General features: G+C 39.9%; 1 protein-coding gene and 1 non-coding gene across 2 annotated transcripts; both read left to right on the top strand.

Moving 5' to 3' along the window:
• Positions 1 to 757: 757 nt before the first annotated feature.
• Positions 758 to 5,231, top strand: LOC112084591. The gene is made up of 3 exons (XM_024153810.1): positions 758 to 1,036; positions 1,410 to 1,997; positions 5,034 to 5,231. The coding sequence occupies exons 1-3, from the start codon at positions 758 to 760 to the stop codon at positions 5,229 to 5,231; spliced, it is 1,065 nt and encodes a 354-aa protein (XP_024009578.1).
• A 5,394-nt stretch (positions 5,232 to 10,625) lies between these two features.
• LOC112084822 lies at positions 10,626 to 10,731 on the top strand. Its single transcript, XR_002898481.1, has one exon. It is a non-coding gene; the product is annotated as a small nucleolar RNA R71 (small nucleolar RNA).
• The last annotated feature ends 9,500 nt before the right edge of the window (positions 10,732 to 20,231 follow it).

The following is a 20,231-nucleotide window of genomic DNA, read 5'->3' as shown; positions in this document are numbered from 1 at the left end:
TTTTGGGACATGCTGGGTTCTATCGCAGATTTATCAAGGATTTCAGCAAGATTGCAAGACCACTTCCTGCTCTACTGTGTAAGGACGTCAAGTTTGAGTTCACAGATGAGTGTCTTGCTGCTTTCGAACAGATCAAACAGGCGTTGATAAGCGCGCCTATTGTGCAGCCCCTGACTGGAATTTGCCTTTTGAGGTGATGTGTGATGCCAGTGATTTCGCGGTATGAGCTTTTCTGGGACAGAAGAAGGACAAGAAACTTCATGCAGTTTACTATGCTAGTCGAACCCTGGATGATGCTCAGAGGAACTACGCGACCACCGAGAAAGAGTTACTAGCTGTGGTCTTTGCATTCAAAAAATTTTATCCCTACCTTGTGGGATCAAAGGTGATTGTGCATACAGATCATTCTGCACTCAAATACTTGTTGCAGAACAAGGATGTGAAGCCAAGGCTACTGCGATGGGTTCTCTTACTTTAGGAATTCTACATTGAGGTTAAGGACAGGAAGGGAGTAGAAAATGGAGTTGCAGACCATATCTCACGCATCAGGGTTGAAGAGGACGTACCCATAGATGATTTTATGCCAGAAGAGAACGTTTACTATGTTGAAACAGGGTTTCAGAGCAGATTTGACGAAGAATTACAGGCTTTTTAAGTTGGAGAAACGTTAGTGTCGAACGACACCACCACTAGTGTCACACGACACCTTGTGCAGATGAACACAGAGATTTCTCAAATTTGAAGCAGACTTCCTGCGATGAGTTCAGCTGTTGTATCTGCTACCAACCGTCCATGGTATGCTGATAATGCCAACTATCTTGCTGCAGAGGCCGAGCCTGAAAACTTTAAAGGCTATGCGAAGAAGAAGTTCCTGAGAGAGCTAAGGAGATATCACTGGGACGAGCCATATGTGTACAAGCACTGTTCTGATGGGATTTACAGAAGCATTGCAGAGTCAGAGGTTCCAGAGGAATTGTTTCATTGTCATGGATCTGAATATGCTGGACACTTCACGACCTTTAAAACAGTGTCTAAGGTTCTTCAAGCAGGCTTTTGGTGGCCTACAATGTTTCATGACACACATGTTTTTATCTCGCAGTCTAATGCTTGTCAGAGGAGAGGAAAGATCAGCAAGCGACATGAGACGCCACAGAATTTCATCAATTTTTCCCCGGGGGAATCTTTAGAATTACCACTGCTTAGCTTTCAATTTGCCTCTGACCATCAAATGAAATGTGAATAACTCGTCCTCCTCTCTTTGAAACAAGGGGCGCTTATGGTTTTGTCGGTGCTTGAAACAATATCCTTGAGTTTGAAGTGTTTGATTGCTGGGGTATCGATTTCATGGGTCCTTTTCCCTCTTCTTATTGGAAAAGTACATCCTGGTTGTAGTTGGTTATGTATCTAAGTGTGTCAAAGCCATTGCCAGCCCCACCAATGATTCTTCAGTGGTTCTCAAGATGTTCAAGACCATCATCTTCCCTCGATTTGGAGTGCCTCGAATTGTTATAAGTGATGGTGGTTCTCATTTTATTAACAAGGTTTTTGAAAAACTCCTAAGGAAACATGGAGTTCATCATCGAGTCGCAATTCCTTATCACCCTCAGACGAGTGGACAGGTTGAAGTCTCAAATCGACAGATCAAGGAGATCTTGGAGAAGAAAGTGGGTAAAACTCGGAAGGACTGGGCTGCAAAGTTGGACGATGCACTCAGGACGTACAGGACAGCGTTCAAAACGCCTCTAGGTACCACGCCTTTCCACCTGCTCTATGGAAAGCCTTGTAACCTTCCAGTAGAGATCAAACACAAGGCAGCTTGGACAATAAAGATGAGGAACTTCGATACCAAGTCTGCTGCAGAGAGGAGACTAATACAGCTGAATGAGTTGGATGAAATCAGGCACCATGCCTATGAGAATTCGAAGCTATACAAGGAGAGGACCAAGGCGTATCACGACTTGAAAATCCTTTCCAGGCAATTTGAACTGAATTACCAGGTACTCCTGTATAACTCTCGTTTGCAATTGTTTCATGGTAAATTGCATTCTTGTTGGTCAGGTCCTTTCATAGTCAAGGAAGTTTGACCCTATGGTGCCATCGTCCTCCTCACACCAGATGGCAGCAGGGAGTTCACAGTGAATGGACAAAGGGTGAAAAATTACTGGGCTAAAGCTGAAATTCCAGATGGACACATCGTTCCTCTGGATGGTGCACCCCCTGCCTGAATCACCATCAAGTCAAGCTAATGACTTTCAACAAGCACTTGGTGGAAGGTAATCCACTGGTAAGTCTGTACATATGTCTTTTTATTTCAGCTGATTTTGGTTTTTTTCGTTTTCGTGATTTAAGTGAAGCAGAGACTGGTGTAGCGCGACACCACTCTCAGTGTCGCTTGTCAGTTATTTCTGTTTATTAAAAACAAAAAAATTAGGAAATCAGGAAACCGGAGTCAAACCAGAAATTCGGATTGGTCTGCTACAATTCGGTACGAGGATAACAAGTGTCGCACGACAACATCATCAGTGTCGGTCGACACCATCATTGCAGCCAGGTAAGTTCTCCGTTTTTACTGTGTTTCTCTGTTTCCTTTCTTTTTTTTCACCAACTTCGGACTAGATAACACTTGGGACAGTGTTGTTCAAGTCTGGGGGAGGTAGTCGATGACATTGTGTTTATTTTTCTTAAGAGTCAGTCATGTCAAATTGTTTTTGAGTCAAAACATGTTGGAGATTATGATGCTTTTCCTGGAACTATTGTGCTGACCTTTCATCTAAGTGACCATTGTTGCAGATTCAGTCTAGATCTGACTAATGAAAAATCCAAAGGCTGACCAGTTGACTAGAGGCGTCCATGTTTCCAACAGAGTCCACTAACCTGAGCTAATTTCTGAACTCTTTCTTTTACCTCATTGATGTGACTGATGTTCATAGAGCTTGATTCCTCGTTCATACTTAACAAATGAAAGCCTGTGTAAAATATTATCTTGGTGCTTCTCTCCCTTTTGACGAGTTAAAAAAGGTGAAGAAAAAGAAATAAAAGGCGAAAAGATTGAGATGATTATCTTTTAGAAGTGAAGGGCTAGGAAAATTTCCAGGGATCCCATTATTTCACTTCTAAGTAGGAATGATCACACAAAGGAAGGAAGCGAGGGGTAGGAAACTTTCCTATGACCCCACTATTCGCTGAAAACCTTTGATACAAGGTAAGGGGACAACTCGGGGATTCGATGGCAAACACCATCAGTACTCGCAGCTTTACCCTTATCGTGTATATGCCATTAAAAAAATGTTGAGAGTGCGAAAAGAACAAGTCTGGGGGAGAGAAAAGTACCAAAGTGTTTATGGCTGATTTGTTTGAGTATAGTACGGGAAAGAGTCTTGAAGGTTCTTGGCATTTAAATCATCACTGAGATCCAGCGATGAGGGTTTATGGACAATGTTGTGGAATTTTGGACTTAATCTAGGAAGCTGTGAATGTCTGCGGAGAAGTACATGGTGGTTCGATTTGGAATGATGAAGCAGTATTTGTGTTGCAGGGTGATCGGTCAAAAGCGATGTTCAAGTGAAAGGTTGAGTCTCCTTGTTTTTAAACCTCCTTCTCTTATTTGGTATTTTGTTTGCTTGAGGGAAAGCAAATGCTAAGTCTGGGGGAGTTGATATATCATATTTTTATGGTTTTTAACCCTGGTATAAGTCTTATTTATAGAGTTTTTTTAGTGTTTTTCGAGTCTTTTGGAGTTTTTACAGGTCATAGGTACGTTTGGAGCTTAACTGGTGATTTTGGAGCACTTTTGAGCTAAATCAGGATCAAATTCGCGAAGGACAAATCATGTGCATTGGTGTCGCTCGACACCATGGAGAATGACGCTCGACACTTGTCAAACAAATAAAGAAAACGTGATTTTGTTTCCTGTTTGAAGGAGTTGGGCCTAGAAGTATCCAGAGAAGCCCAAAACGTGTTTTATATATATAAATAGGGTTTTTAGTCTCTTTTGAATGACACCTTAGATTTTCGAGCAAGACATCTTTGTGCTTTAGGCTTTTTGCGATTTTGAGAGCTTGGGGAGACAAGTCTGAACTCTGTTCGTTTAGAGAGAAGATTTCGAACACCTTTATTTATTTTATTCATTTTATTTACTGCAATCTATTCAATCATGTTTATTGTTTCAATATCCATGTCTGAGTAGTTAGCTTGTTAGGTTTAGGATTTTCATTAAGGTTTTCTCTGAATGTTTGATTAATTGATTACGGTAGGGTTCATATCTGTTAGTTATTCACCATAGGTTGTTCTTAAAGTTAATTCAGGACTGAGCACCTAGAACTTAGATCTTTGGTTGCTTAATTGACACGGAAGTGTAATTGAATAACTGGAAAGAACCTAGGGTGAACAAAGTAGCTATTCGCAAAGGAATTTGGTTTAAATGCTTTGTGAACATATCAAACTTGTGCATTAAAGCTGGTTTAAATCTGTAGGATTTACAAAGGAATTTGGAATTCTAGAATTTTAACTTAGATAATTCTCACAACGGAAGTTAGTTAATTATAATTCTGTGATTCGAGTTCAAGAACTGTGCTTAAACCTGAACCCTGACTAATCGATTGATCTGCATTCATTGATTTCCTGAGAAACGCCCTAATCTCCATCCATCTGAATCCTACAACGTTTTTACTGATGCTTAGTTTACTTTTTGTTGCATCGCTATCTATTTCCTATATTTCTGCTTAGCGTAATTCGAATTCTATTAGGTTTATTGAGTGATCTCTTGTCTCTGTGGTTCGACCCCTACAATACTACAACTGCACATATGTGCTCTTGCAGGGTATCTTAGGGATTAAACTTTGAACAGATCAGGCCTGATCTTGAGTTTGAAGGGAATTTCATTAGCTTGCTTGAAATCTCTATCTCCTACATGAATTGAGAAAGAGATCAGCAGGAACAAAGGCAATGGTTCAGGGTCTCTAGACAAGAACCCAACAAGCACCAAACCATTCACTCTTAGGTCATCTTCTCAAGTCTTAACTCTCACTCCATAGAAGTTTGATGGTGGAGCTGTGGAATACAAGGTCCAAAGCAATGGAGGATCCAAACCTTTTGCTAAGGTCATGGCAATCCTCACACAAGAGCTCATTGACAAAGGGTCATCTGGTGTTCAAGAGATGATGAACAAGGCTATCACACTTGACTTCATGGACAAGACAAGGAGCATCAATTCTATTCCTAACCTAAACTAAGAACAAGTTTTCCAAAGTCAAACTTAGTGACTTAAAACAAAGTGCTCTTGGGAGACACCCCAAGCTTATCCTTGTATATAAATCTTTTTAATCTTTTCTTTAGTGTTTTTGGAATATTTTGATGGGTTTGTTAAGTGATCTCAGGTTCTAGGAAGTGTTCCTGCTTGATGTCTTGAAGGAACAAGTGCAAAAAGGTATTAAGGCAGGCTGCCTTGTTATTTAAAGAAGCATGGGTGATGGCCTCGGTACCACAGCCTCGGTACAAGCCAGGCTGAGGTACTTTGAAAGTTCAAACCGAATGAAAAGCTCCATACCTCGGCCAAGTACCTCGCCATGATCATTACCGAGGTCTAGATTTTGTTCTTCCATAGGCTAAGTCCATAAAACAGCCTCGGCCAAGATGCCTCGTTATGTTAAGCCGAGGTAAAATCACCGAAGGAAAAGTGACCTCGACCAAACACTTCGAGGTGGTGCACACCGAGGGGTTATTAAATGTTGTAACATTGGTGTGATGCCTCGAGAGTGTTATGACGAAGTGTTCTTGAGCCTGTACCGAGGTACCCTTGCACCAAACCCAGAAACGGACCACCCTCAGCCTAACTACCTCGGCATGGCTATGCCGAGGTATTCTTGCACGCCCATGAACAAAAATGGCATTTTGGAATACTTGGTTCCAACAAGATGGTTCAAAGCAGCAGGCATTCCCTTCAAGGTCAACACCTCCATTCAGTAAAAAAGGTCAACACTCCAAACTCTTAGTAATTTAGCATTTAGTCCTTATCTTTTTCAGTTTGCATTTTTATTCATCTTTGTTTTTCACTCCTTTCTCATATTTTTATAACACAAGGGACTGTGTTATTTAAGTGTGGGGGAGGGGTTTTATGTATACTAATCATGTCTTCTTTGATCTTATTTTCTATTTTAGAGTCTTGTCTCATTGATCATATAGTTGTATCTAAGTGCATATAAAAAACTAAAAAAATAAAAAAATCTGAAAAAGTTTCACAAAAAAATGTTCATTTAGTTGCATTCACATTTGTAGGATTGAGTCTAGTTGCATAATCATATAGGTTGCATCACTTCCATGGGAGTAATGATAGGTTTCTTTGGGAGAGGATTATCTTAAGAACTTGAATTCATGGCCCTAGTTATTAATTCTCTATTGCTTGCAAAACTAGTATGAAATCAAGAGTGCACCATGCTTGGAACTAGTGTCTCAATGCTTTTGTGTTAGTGGGATCAAGTTGTGATTTACTCCAGCCTTGTTTAAAGTGAAAACCATAATTTGACAATCCAATTCTAATGTTTGTGCATGTCATTGTGAACTCATGGGTACCATAAAATATTTGAGCTCTCTTATCCCTTTTTACCACTCTTTGCTAGCTCAAATATCTGTTCTCTAATTTTGAGACAGTTCCCTGCCTTGAACCAAACCTTCCTTGAAGCCTGACACACTTTAGTGAGAGATGATGTGAGGCCTTTTTCTCAATAAACTTGACAGAAAATGTTGGGTTTAGGGCAACAAGAGTAGAGTTTCATATAGATCTAGCTCTGCATCATGAGTCTAGAATAGGTTAGGAAGGGACCTTGGGAAACACTGAGTGGAAAAGAGAGAGTTTGAGATGAGAACCAGGGGATGGAAAAGAAAAGAAATCGGTTCGGGGTATGTTGTTTAAAGAAAGAAAGCTCTAGTGTTTTGAAAAGTTTTAGTCTAGCCTCTAAGTTAAAGGAAATAAAAAAGCCAAAAAGGCTCAAATGTTTAAAGAGAAAAGAAAAGAGGCTAGACAATGCGATGTGAGAAAGACCTAAATGAAAGGTTTAGACCCCAAAGCCTGAGTTTGAGAATGAAAAGATGAAACCCTTGGTGAGGAAAAGAATGAGAGTGAAGTGAGAAGTGGATTGATAAGGCAATGATTGCCTTCAGAGAAGGGTAGCTTAGGTGTGTTCTTCATTGGTTTAGAGTTAAGGTGAAAGACCAACTTGGGGCATTGAGTATATGGGATTCTACTCTTGTATGCATCAGTTGACTTTTACCCTTAGCCTTCTGTTAAAGTTTATTCCTTCTTGAGTGATCCCTTGAGCTGCATTGAACCCATAAGCTTTGAATGAGATTATCTTTGTCTCATAACCTCTTCCATTTGCCAAATGAGTTCACATGATTTGCATGATCATGATCCACATGATACGTAAATGAATGTCAAAGGGCTGGAGTTAGGAATTCTTGTGAAGGTTGACACTTGAGTTTGGTTCACTAGGTGATGAGCATGGCTAGAATTAGTAACTAGGACCCTGAGTTGAACACTTTTCATGATTACTCTCTCTCTCTTTAAAGAAATGTAAACTCCCAAACTCACAACCTCTCTCTCATTTGTTCTTTTTGCTTGAGGACAAGAAAAATATAAGTGCGGGGGAGTTGATATATTCATAAAATGCATCATTTAGTGTACATATTTAAGTCCAAATCATGTCTCATTTGCATACATTTTGGGTCTTTAAGCATTGATTTAGAACTTAGGATCTTGCATTAGGTCCATGAGAGTTTTGCATGGTTTGGAGTGTTAAACAGGTTCATTTGGAGCTTATTTGGAGTGGAGAAAGTGAACCGGCAGGATATCTCTGCCAAAACACGTAACGGCTGCTTAAGCTTCTCGGCCAAAAATTTCCGGTGCAGATACATTTCAAAGATGGAGTTACCGGAAGGCTTTCCCGGCCGATTCAGCTTCCGGGGTCTTCAGAAAAGATCAATATAATTGAGTCAAGATTCCAGAACAATTAGAATCAGTGAATTTGGAGCAACGATCTGAAAGATATGGTCACCGGAAGACACACCTGTCGCGCATTCATTCTGGAGCAATCCAATACACCTCAGAAACGTTGTTACTGGGAAGCCTTCCCTTCCGATCTGGCTTCCAGGGTCTTCATGAAAATTTGAGAGAATTGAATCTTGTTTCTAGCCCGCTTCGAATGAGGAGATTTGGAGCTGTGATCTGGGAGATAATGGAATCGGAAAAAAGACATGTCTAGAAGCCAATTTGGACCCGTGCAATGCACTTCAAAGATCAACCCTTCGGGAACCCTTGCTCTCCCCGGATGGAGTTTGTTTCTTCACCAAACTTTGAGCTTATTGAGTCATATTTAGTGTGGACTTGATCTTGTCTCATTTGGAGTTGTGAGCTAAGAGTTCAGGTAAGCAGAAGACAAGCATGTCTGATCGGATTCCAAGTTTCAAGCAATCCTCATCATCACTAAAAAACTTCTCACGATCAATGAACTCAAGATCAAACTCAAGAGCAAGCTCCAAGAGGCTGATCCTTTTCTTTCATTGCACAATTCCCAACATAATTCATCTTAAAGTCTTGACACTCATCACAGAGACTTGGAGGCACATAGGCTTGCGGCTCAATAGATTTTTCTTCTTTGTTGAGTTTCTGCTTGAGTTTCTCTTCAGCAACAATTTGAACTTTGATGTGTTTAAATGATTAGTGAGTAGTCTTCTTTTAAGCTTCTAGGTGTGTAGATTAGGGTGCTTAGATGTTTGATTTATGATGTTTAGATTCTAGATTCTCATTTCCCTTCCTTAGTTAGCTTCTCTTAATGCTAGATCTCTCATTATAAGCTTGATCTAGAACTTAGACATTTCTCAACCCACAATATGTTTGATGAAATTTCTGAAAGACCTAACGTAAGGGTTTATATTAATTGAACCACATGGGAATGTCTGTTTGAAGCATATATGACATATTAGAACTGTTTGTTAATGCCTATTTATTTATATTTCACAAATGTGAATTTGGTTTGAAAGTGTATTTGTATAGAGATTAATGCCTTCATGAGAGGATTAGTCTAGTTTAGAGTTCTAAGTTATTTGGATTTGAGATTATGTGATAGCTTGCTATATCTTTCTGTGTAAAATTCAGTCTATCTTAACTCTTATTTTAATGCACAAAGAGGCTGTCTGGTCATTTTAGACTTGGAACCTTATGCTTGTTAATTGCTTATTCAATAAGCTTATTCACTAATGGGAATTAGTCTTGATTAAGTAATTTGCAAAGGGATTTCTGTCATGGGAATGAATTAGTCTGCCTTGGAAGTCTAGACTAAAGAATAGCAAGTGTTGCATTGTTTTCTTAGCATCATGAATTCACATTTAAAGCACCCTGATCAATGATCACATCTAGAGGTTTAGCTTTCTCTTTATTTTGAATTTGAATCTTTGTTTAGTTTCTCTTGTGTGCTTGTTCTTGTTTGTTTTATGTTTTAGATCACTAAATCACCAACCTGTTTCTTTAGACTTGGATTAAGAATTGATCCTCATAGTCTTGGTGTCTAGAATCTCTCCATTTGGATTGACCCTCAAATGCTACAACACAAGAGGTTAATTGACCTTAGTATGCTAAAAACCTACTATCACTTCTCACCGGAAATCTCTTTCGCTATAAACGGACACAGCTCTTTTCTCTCTTTACTTCCTCTCTCTATAATTCTCTCTAGATTTCTAAGTGGAAAGAAACCTAAAATGGTGTGGGTATTTATAGAAAATCTATGGGTCGTGGTAGGTAACACCTAAGCAGCTGCGTCAATAGTGGTAGGTAACACCTAACCACTTTCTAAACCAGTGGTAGGTACTACCTAACCACTTTTCTACAATGGTCGTAGGTACTACCTAACCACTTACTGAGCGAATTAAGCACAGGCTCGGCTACGGCATCGATTGGAACAGAACATCTCGGCTACCTCTAAATAAACTCGGAAAAATGTAATTCTGACATGACCAAAGAGTTTATTTTGGTCTAAACTAACGAAATAAACTATCCCTCCATTAATTTAAAGACTTCAATTTTCTAGACTATCCTCAGACGCTTTCTGCTCTCTATCGGGTTATTACACCTCCCCTCTGAGTTTCTCAATGTCCTCATTTTCTTGTGAAGAAAGACCTCTAAGAGCAATGTCTTCTTGTGGACCATAGAGTTGAAGTTCTATCTCTATAGCAGCTTCATGGTCTTTGATCTCCATGTGATTCACTTGAGAAGTCAAGCTCTCTATTTTCTTGTAGAGATCAATGTAAGAAATCTCTACTCTTCTGGTGATCTCATCTTGTGCCTTGAAAAGTTGTTGAAACATGCTGTTCAACTTCATTTCTTGAGGCTTTGAAGCAACTTGCCCTTATGGAACAAACTCTTGCTGAAAACAAAGCTCCACCTCACCTTGACCATCTTGACAAGCTTGAATCAAGCTCCTTGTATCTTTCATTACTCTTGGCAAAATTCCCAACAAGTAGCTCTCCTTTTTTCTGTGGTCAGATTTTCAAAACGCCCATTGCTAGCTACATCCAATGTCCATTTATGCTCTATATCAACTCCCCAATAGAAGATATTAAGGATAGCTTCTTGTTGGAACCCATGATGAGGACAATCTCTAGTATATCCTTTAAGTCTCTCCCATGCTTCATCAAAAGTCTCATGGTTTCCTTGTTTGAAGCTCAAGATGTCTTTCCTAGTTTGGACAGTTCTTTGTATGGAATAAAACCTGTGAAGGAAGGTCATTTTGCAATCATCCCAAAAATTGACCAAAATGCTCTCTCCCATTTGCTTGCCTTTTCTCCAAGTGAAAATGGGAACAAGATGAGCTTGATACTGTCTTGGGGCACTCCTCCAATCCTAAATGTGTCACACAACCTCTCAAAGGAGTCCAAATGATCATATGGGTTCTCCATTCCAAACCCCAAAAACTTAGAGTCTTGAATCAATCTAACCCAGCTTGCTTCGATCTCATAGGCCTCAACTTCAAATTGAGGAGGGTGGATTCCATACCTCAAGCCATGACAAAAAGGAGTGTCACAGCTTCCAACTGTTGAATTTTTCTTTGGAGCTTGGGTTAGACGTGAAGGCAGTTCTTGATGTAGTGGCAATTCTTGAGGTTTTAGAGCTTGGAGAATGCTCCCTTGATTAGCCACCGTTTGAGGCTGTGGATCTTCTTGAATACCATTTTGATGGTTCACCTCCAATACCTCATATGCAAAATTCTTATCACTTCTGTTTTTCTTGTTTTGACACCTTTGAAAGCATATGAGAACTAAGCAAAACAAGTTAGTAACAATAAATAAAAATAAGTTCATCATCTCAACCAAAGATGACGAAACAAGGTAAAAATAAAAGCTTAGTCTCTAGTAGAATCTAATCCTAATGACTAAAGCTAATCCCCATGGAATGGCACCAAATTGATAAAGGAATTTTCTCTAAATCAATTCCTTAATATGCTCATGCCATTGCAATATTAAAGTATCAATCCACAAGGATAAAGATTAACACACCAAGAATACAAGATATTACTTAAGCTAAGCAAACCATGGGTTTTGGGTTGATTAATTACTGAAAATGATTAAAACAAGCAATTAAACACTCAAAAAAGATTAACAATCAATAAAAAATAAAAGGGCAAAAATAGAAGAGGTCAACAGAAGTTAACTTAAAAGTCAACAAAAGTCAATAACGAAATTTCAAATATCAACCAATAAAAAGCAAGTCTTTGGGAAATGTAATTGATTAGGTGATGTTTAATGATAACCCATGATGTCTACAAACTCACAAGAGTGCTAATCCTTAAGTCTAGAACTCTATTTTTGACTAATCTTCTCTGAAGGCACTAATCACTTTGTTAATGACCAAATTCAAGAACTAATTCTCATTAGTGAAATTAGCAATCACAAGCATTATAACAAGTTTCATTAACTAATTAATCACATTAGATATCCATTCTCATAGGCTATTTATGAAAAACTCATGCTTAGTTCTTTAGGTAATATCATCAAACACCTTGTGTTCATGAAATTCCCTAATCAAGCATTAAGAATCACTAAATAAGAAAGAAAACTCTATATTAAGACCTAGTAATTATAGATTAAACACCAAAATCCCCTAATCTATCATGCCCAAAGACTTTAAAACAAACTACTCACTAATCATGTTGATATCTTCAAAACCTATGAGGATAACGAATGAATCCATGATTAGATTATTAGAAAGATGGAATATTAGATGAAATAAAGCAATAATTGCATTCAAAAGAATTGATCTCAACTACAAATCCACGTTTTTGTCTTTGAACAAGAGAAAAAGAAGAGATGTCTTGCAAATTAGGTCTAGAAAGTTTATATAGTGTGTGGGCTACCGGGTCAGCCTAGGACAAACTTGGTACTGACCCGCCCTTCCTGGGTCCTGAAAGGTGTGCCTCGGTCTGATGCCCAACCCTCCAAGCCGAGGCCTTCAAGGCGAGGCAGAAAATAACTGGGTAAAGATGAAGAACATGTATGAGGCCTTGGTTTGATTGCCTCGAGGTGTATGACCAGAGTAATAACACCGTATTTTGACCACTTTTATGGATCGTTTTGAAATACTTTTTCTATGTTTTTAATTGCTTTTAAGTACTTTTATCACGTTTTTCTAGTATTTGTAGTTCCAAGACTCTTTTCAGGTAACTTAGGGAAAAGCTTAACAAAATGGATAGAAGACCAGATTTCAACTCAGAGTCAAACCGTCAGAAGTTCACCCCCGATTGAAGGCCTTCTCACCGTCTGATCCAGCTCAAATTTGGAGATATTAAAGATGGAAGTATCAGCTTTCCAGCACACTTTACAGCTTAGCAATCCAACAGTTCAATCAAAAGATATACGAAGAGCAAGATGTCCCGTAAACCAGCCGGCAAGCGTTTTCACCCGCGGCCAACAGGCCATTCCCCGCGGTCACAAGCATCCTGACCGCGGCCACCCATCCATTCCCCGAGGTCACACACTTCCCGACCGCGGCCAGCTAACTCCTACTCTGAAGGCCCATTTCTGAAGCCCATATCATTTTCCCAGCCTTGATTCCGGAACCCTATACCCCAAAGATGTCTTGAGCACTATAAATACATGTTTTAGGAACCCTAATTCGTATGACCTCATATGCTCTTATTGTTTTAGAATACTTTTTAAGTTTTAGGTTTTAGGGAGAGAGAGATTTGTCTCTTGAACCCTTGTTCTTTCTTTTTGAATTTTGGTTTCTGTACTACTTTTTAATACTATGTTTTTGATTTCGTTTATCATGTCTGAGTAGTTTTATTGTTGGGTCTAAGGGATTTTCGATGGGGATTTCATTGGCTATTGAGCCGAATCTTAGAACTTTTTCTTCTGAATTCGTTTTTACTGCATGAGAGTAGCTTCATGAACTACAATCTGATCCAGATGCTTGGTGACACGAAAGTGTTCATCCGGTGTCAGATCTATTTTGGGAAAGAAAAACAAACATAGGAGTGAAAACCTACCTATGGGCGATTTGTGAATGCTGACGAGTCTTAAACATAATGCATCTCTTCTTTTCCAGCGGGCCAGAGTGGAAACCTACTGGTCAGGGTTGAGAGAGATAGTTGTCTATGATCACGACAATGGCGTATTCATACGTCTGTGACTCCAGTTCGAAAAGTTTAAGCTAAGATCTTATCAAATTTTCGTCTAGCAATGTTTTGAATCGTTTATACCCCTGAGAAAACTTCCCTGAACCCCAACGCTTTCTTTTCTATAGATTCAAACCGATTTTCATTCAAGCTTTAGTCTAGTTTCTTTACTCTTTCAATCGATTTTTACTTAGCAATTAGGTCTAGCCGTTTTTCTCGTTTTTACTCGTTTTCATTAAGTTTAGTTATTAGGTCATTTTAATTCCCGTATTTTTTCTTTAAGATTTGTTTTTACGTTTTAAACACACCACCAAATCCCTCACAAAACTCGCCTGGTTCTAGTCTTCCTTATTTTATATTTCTTTCGAAGGCTTTTGCAAGAAAGATCCTCCTTCCCTATGGATTCGATCCCTAAGTACTACAATCGATCAGCTGTGCATATGCGGCTATTGATTTCATTTAGGGTACAACTTGACACCCTCACACACGACACACATCAAGTTTTTGGCGCCGTTGCCGGGGAAGGCACGCGTTTTCTTTTCCGCAAAACCTAAGAAAGGTTGGTAAATCGACTCTAGAACCCCTTTTTCTGTATATTTCCATTTTTCGGTTCTTTTGTTTCCATTTCAGAAGCAATGGATCCTATAAATCGAAATCCCTACTATGAGGAAGGTTTTTACAACACTCCTCAAGCCACCAGACGCAGAGAGATGCAATACCTACGCGATCTCTACGAAAAAATTCGAACCGAAGGCTACAGAACATTCCAGAACGAGCCCTACGTATCTCCAATGGCAAACCCTAGACATCATGTTCGTCGTCTGCCTCACCAAGATGAAAACATCCAGCTCAGTCACCGATTTAGTCGACTATAGACGGTGGTCATGCACTCAATAACAGCTCAAGCCACATCAAGAGCCGCCCTTCACGAGAAAATTGACAACATGTCGATTCACTTTAACAAAAAGCTTGAAGATCTTTATGCTCAAGTTAATACCATCGAGACTCAAGCAAACAAGGATGCTGAGACTATCAAGGAGAGGATGGAATCAGTCGAAGGACGAGTTGGAGAGAACGAAGTTAGCATTCGCAAAGCTAGTGGAAACATCCGCAACTTAGAGGTCAAACTCGATGAAGCAGAATAAACTATTAACGACCATAACAACCAAACCTACTCTTACGTGGAAGAGATTTGGCATGGAGTACACAAGGTTCTAGACAAAGCAGAAGAAATCGACTCAACCGTGGACAAAGTAGTCTATGCCCTTGATGAAGTCGAAGAGAAGGTCGAAAAGCTTATGGAAGGACGTGAAACGGAAAAGAAGAGGAACAGAGTTGGAATATCCAGAAATCAGTTTAGATGGCAAAGGAGAAGATGAAACAGCTGAACCATCTCGGAGTCTCTCTCCCGCAGTCGTAACTCCCGCGACCGCGGCCAACCACCCTCTAGCCACGGTCGTGAGCCTCCTACCCGCGGCAAACCACTCTCCACCTGCGGTCGTGCAGCCTCCACCTGCGGCAAGTAGTCAGTCAGATTCGTTTCAGCCCTTTTCTATTCTTACAGGTCAATGTTCATTTGATACATCTGCTGGGACGGTCAAAACTCCTTTTCATGAGCAAACGGTGTACGCCATCAGCTCCAAAACATCTCAAGAAGAATATGAGGATGAATATGAAGGGCAATACCTCGAAGATGAAGACTATCGTCTGTTCATAGAAGGAGGCAATCCAGACAAAATGGTGGAATTAGGAGCACCAATCTCCACGGAAAGACTCATTGAATTCAAAAAGTTTGTGAAATCGATCCCTCTTTACACAGGTTTCGATGATATATGGCATCTTGGTTGTTTGCAAGTTTTCTTTAGGTACAGCAAGGAGACAAAAAAGGACATCAGAACCTATTTTGGGAGGGCCAGACGCCTGACTTTTCCCAGGACATCACCTGATGCTGCAATTTATTCAATCCACATTCAAAGACCCAAAGACTGCAGCCACTACACCAACAAAATCAGCGAAGAGAAGCTCGACGAATTCAATAATGTAGTCCGAAATTTGCCTGAAGGAATCACCTTTGACAGAGCTTGCAAGGACTTCATGATAGGCCATTACTTCTGTGAGAGCAAAGAATCAATCCCTGAGATAGAAGACTTTTTCAATCATGCCAGAAGAGGTAAACCTGTTCGAACACTTCACAAAATCGAAGGTGCAGATCAGTTCCTTATCTCTTGTTCTATTAGAGGAGAAATGTTTAAAAACGTGCTTTGTGATTCTGGAGCTTGTCTCAACATGATGTCCAAGGCAATTGCTTTGAGACTTGGTATTAAGCACCTGCGCAGGACTAGAGCAAAGATTAGTGTAGCTGATGATTCCAATGCAACGCCTCAAGGAATAGCTCATGAAATTTCTTTGAGGATAGGAGATTGTATCGTGCCTGTTGACTTCTACATTGTCAAAATGAGATACGCAACACATCCAGTGATTCTCGGATGGTCTTTTCTAGCAACTCCGGAGCTATAATGGACTGGCCAAACCGGAGGATTTCGTTTGCTAATATCGACAAAGATGTCTTCACAGAAGCTGTCCCATACAATAGCAAAGCAGGAAAACGTTCTGCAACAGAAGAGTTTGAAGAAGAACTTTGGAGTGACGAAGAACCTGCTAGGCAAAGCAAGGAAATGTCGAAAAAGACTTGTCTCAGGAGAAGATCTTCTTCATTGGACTAAGCCACATCCAACACCTAAAGTCGAGCTAAACGAATTAAAACAGAAGCGCTTAATGGGAGGCAACCCATTTAGGTATTGTTTTCTTTAGGATTTTTCTTTCTTTTTCCATTGATCTTTTTCTTTTTCTTAATTTCAGGTGTTTCTTATAAAACAAAAAAGCAAAAAAAACAGAAACTAAGGAACCAAGGAAAAAAATCAAAAAGAATGATGGTCCCTGACTGCTCGGCCCAGCAGGAACCAAGGAGAAGCAGGAACAGGCCGCATATTAAGCCCCCGCGGTCGCAGGTGTTATGACCGCGGGAAACAGCTCCTCGACCGCGGCCGCGTCTTTCTGACTGCGGCCGGACACCACTTCACCGCGGTCGCGTGGCTCCTGACCGCGGCAAATGGTCGCTGAGATTAAACCCGACCCCAAATCACCCACTTCACCTCATTCCACCTTACCAATCCCCACTCCACCTCATTCATCACTTCCAACCACCTTCATCACCACCTATTACCTTCCCACACCTCTTCGAATGAATCCGGTTCATCTCCACCAGCATCCCGGATCCAGGTAAGTTCTCTTTGGCCTTACCAATTTGATTATCTATGCATTTTTCTCATCCAATCTCGACTTGTTTCACACTGAGGACAGTGTGATTTAAGTCTGAGGGAGGATTTCATCCATTTCTAACCAATTTTCTTTCATGAGTCTTGCATTATCTACACTTTTTGCATTTTCCTTAAAGTTTTTCAAAATTGGTTTTGAAAACAAAATACGTTTTAAAGGGAATGGTGAACATGAATCAATGATAGTTGACTGTGTGCTTTTAGATTGTTCCTAGTGACATGCTCATTCATGATTTAGGAGTAGACTAGGTGGTAGTTAAGCACATTTGAAACGAAGTACCCCAGAGGAATTTGAATGATTTTGATTTAGATGAAGGAATACACTAGCTCTGTTTTATTTGGACTTAATTTGGACTTAATTTTCTCATTGAAGCATTAGACCAGGGAAACGAATCATACATTCAGGACTCCTTTACCCTTTTTACCACTCTCTGTTGATCCTGAATGGCTAGTTCATCTTTAGCTAGTTCCCACCTTAACGAATCCTATTTCAAAACACATGCACTCTTGTTTTCTATTGTCTTATATGCCGATAAGTGCAAAAACGTTGTAGAGAAAGAGGAACGACGCAGTTTTCAGTCAACAAAGACAGAGACCTGCGACTTGCCGGAAAAGTTCCCAGAAGGATTCAACACAAGAGGAAGCTTAGTTTGCCTTAGAAAAGCCTCAAATTTTGGTACAATCTCGTCTTCTAGTCTCTCTCTTTAAAAGGCATTTCCTTTCCAAACAAAAAAAAAATCTGAAAATAAGAAAAGAAAAGAAATAAAAGCCTTAGAAAGTCTAGAGAGGTCGAATTTTAAGTCCCAAGGCAACTGAAGTTCGATTTTATGAGTTTTGGAGACCATTTTCTGATTCCCGGAAAGAATCTAAGTCTGGGGAAATAGTTGTTTACAACAAAGGAGGAAGGATTATGCAACAACATTTGGCAAGAAGAAGTGACAGAAAATTGCGGTCCTCAACAGGTCTTTATCTCTCTTGCGGTTTTGCATATTATCTTGCATCCTCCAGATTCATCAGGTAACCCGAAACACTTTAACTCACCACTTAGACAGCCCTTTAATGCCAAACGCCGTCTACCCTGGATGATGTCTTTAGTGAGAACTCACTATTAAACTTAATGAATGTAGAGAGCTAGTTGACTGGAATCAAGATTTAGATTGTTTAAGTTTTGCATGACGGAAAAAGTGGACTACTATCTTCTGTGTATTGGTGAGAATTTTCTAGACTAAGTTGTGGATTGATGCACAATCTTTGGTCCTAGTTTAGAAGTTCATGTCTCTGAGATTTGTGCATTTCCTATTTTTGTTTTCACTTAACCAGTTTAGACTTTTACTTTGTTTGAGGACAAACAAAGGTTTAATTCTGGGGGAGTTGCTAACGCCGTATTTTGACCACTTTTATGGATCATTTTGAACTTTTTCTATGTTTTTAATTGCTTTTAAGTACTTTTATCACGTTTTTCTAGTATTTGTAGTTCCAAGACTCTTTTCACGTAACTTAGGGGAAAGCTTAACAAAATGGATAGAAGACAAGATTTCAGCTCATAGTCAAACCGTCAGAAGTTCACCCCCGATTGAAGGCTTTCTCACCGTCTGATCCAGCTCAAATTTGGAGATATTAAAGATGGAAGTATCAGCTTTCCAGCACACTTTACAGCTTGGCAATCCAACGGTTCAATCAAAAGATACGCGAAGAGCAAGATGTCTCGTAAACCAGCCGGCAAGCGTTTCCACCCGCGGCCAACAGGCCATTCTCCGCTGTCACAAGCATCCTGACTGCGGCCAGCCATCCATTCCCCGCGGTCACGCACTTCCTGACCGCGGCCAGCTAACTCCGACTCCAAAGGCCCGTTTCTGAAACCCATATCATTTTCTCAGCCTTGATTCTGGAACCCTATACCCCAGAGATGTCTTGAGCACTATAAATACATGTTTTAGGAACCCTAATTCGTATGACCTCATATGCTCTTATTGATTTAGAATACTTTTTAAGTTTTAGATTTTAGGAAGAGATAGATTTGTCTCTTGAACCCTTGTTCTTTCTTTTTCAATTTTGGTTTCTATACTACTTTTTAATACTATGTTTTTGATTTCGTTTATCATGTCTGAGTAGTTTTATTGCAGGGTCTAAGGGATTTTCGATGGGGATATATATGTTCGGTGAGGATTCCATTGGCTATTGAGCCGAATCTTAAAACTTTTTCTTCTGAATTCGTTTTTACTACATGATAGTAGTGTCATGAAGTACAATCTGATCCAGATGCTTGGTGACACGAAAGTGTTCATCCGGTGTCAGATCTAGTTTGGGAGAGCATAACAAACATAGGAGTGGAAACCTACCTATGGGCGATTTGTGAATGCTGACGAGTCTTAAACATAATGCATATCTTCTTTTCCAGGGTCAGAGTGGAAACCTACTGGTCAGGATTGAGAGAGATAGTTGTCTATGATCACGACAGTGGCGTATTCATACGTCCGTGACTCCAGTTCAAAAATTTTAAGCTAAGATCTTATCAAATTTACTCTCTAGCAATGTTTTGAATCGTTCATACCCCTGAGAAAACTTCCCTGAACCCCAGCGCTTTCTTTTCTATAGATTCACACCGATTTTCATTCAAGCTTTAGTCTAGTTTCTTTACTCTTTCAATCGATTTTTACTTAGCAATTAGGTCTAGCCGTTTTTGTCGCTTTTACTCGTTTTCGTTAAGTTTAGTTATTAGGTCATTTTAATTCCTGTATTTTCTCTTTAAGATTCGTTTTTACGTTTTAAACACACCACCAAATCCCTCACAAAACTCGTCTGGTTCTAGACTTCCTTACTTTATATTTCTTTCGAAGGCTTTTGCAAGAAAGATCCTCCTTCCCTGTGGATTCGATCCCTAAGTACTACAATCGATCAGCTGTGCACTTGCGGCTATTGATTTTATTTAGGGTAAAACTTGACACCCTCACACACGACACACATCACCGAGCCATGGATTTTTTTTCTTGCTCTGGGAGGTCAAAAACAAGAGGCCTCGAGGTAGTGCAGGTCGAGGTCTCAATTCGAGGCATTTCACATTGTCTTTCGGGACCATGCCTTGAGGTAGTGCAAGTCGAGGCCTGAACTCGAGGTTTTGGACATTTACTTCGGGAATTGGCCTCAGTTAGTGTTTGGGTGGAGGCCTTTGTTTCGTGGCGTGCCCTATGGATGTTTAGAAGCCATGCCTTGGGTTGGTGGAGACCTAATAACACTTAGT

This window comes from Eutrema salsugineum, unplaced genomic scaffold (genome assembly GCF_000478725.1).
Source record: "Eutrema salsugineum unplaced genomic scaffold, Eutsalg1_0 scaffold_4, whole genome shotgun sequence".
NCBI lineage: Eukaryota > Viridiplantae > Streptophyta > Magnoliopsida > Brassicales > Brassicaceae > Eutrema > Eutrema salsugineum.
The sequence above is the reverse complement of the archived record's forward strand: the minus strand, read 5'-3'. Positions and strand labels throughout refer to the sequence as shown.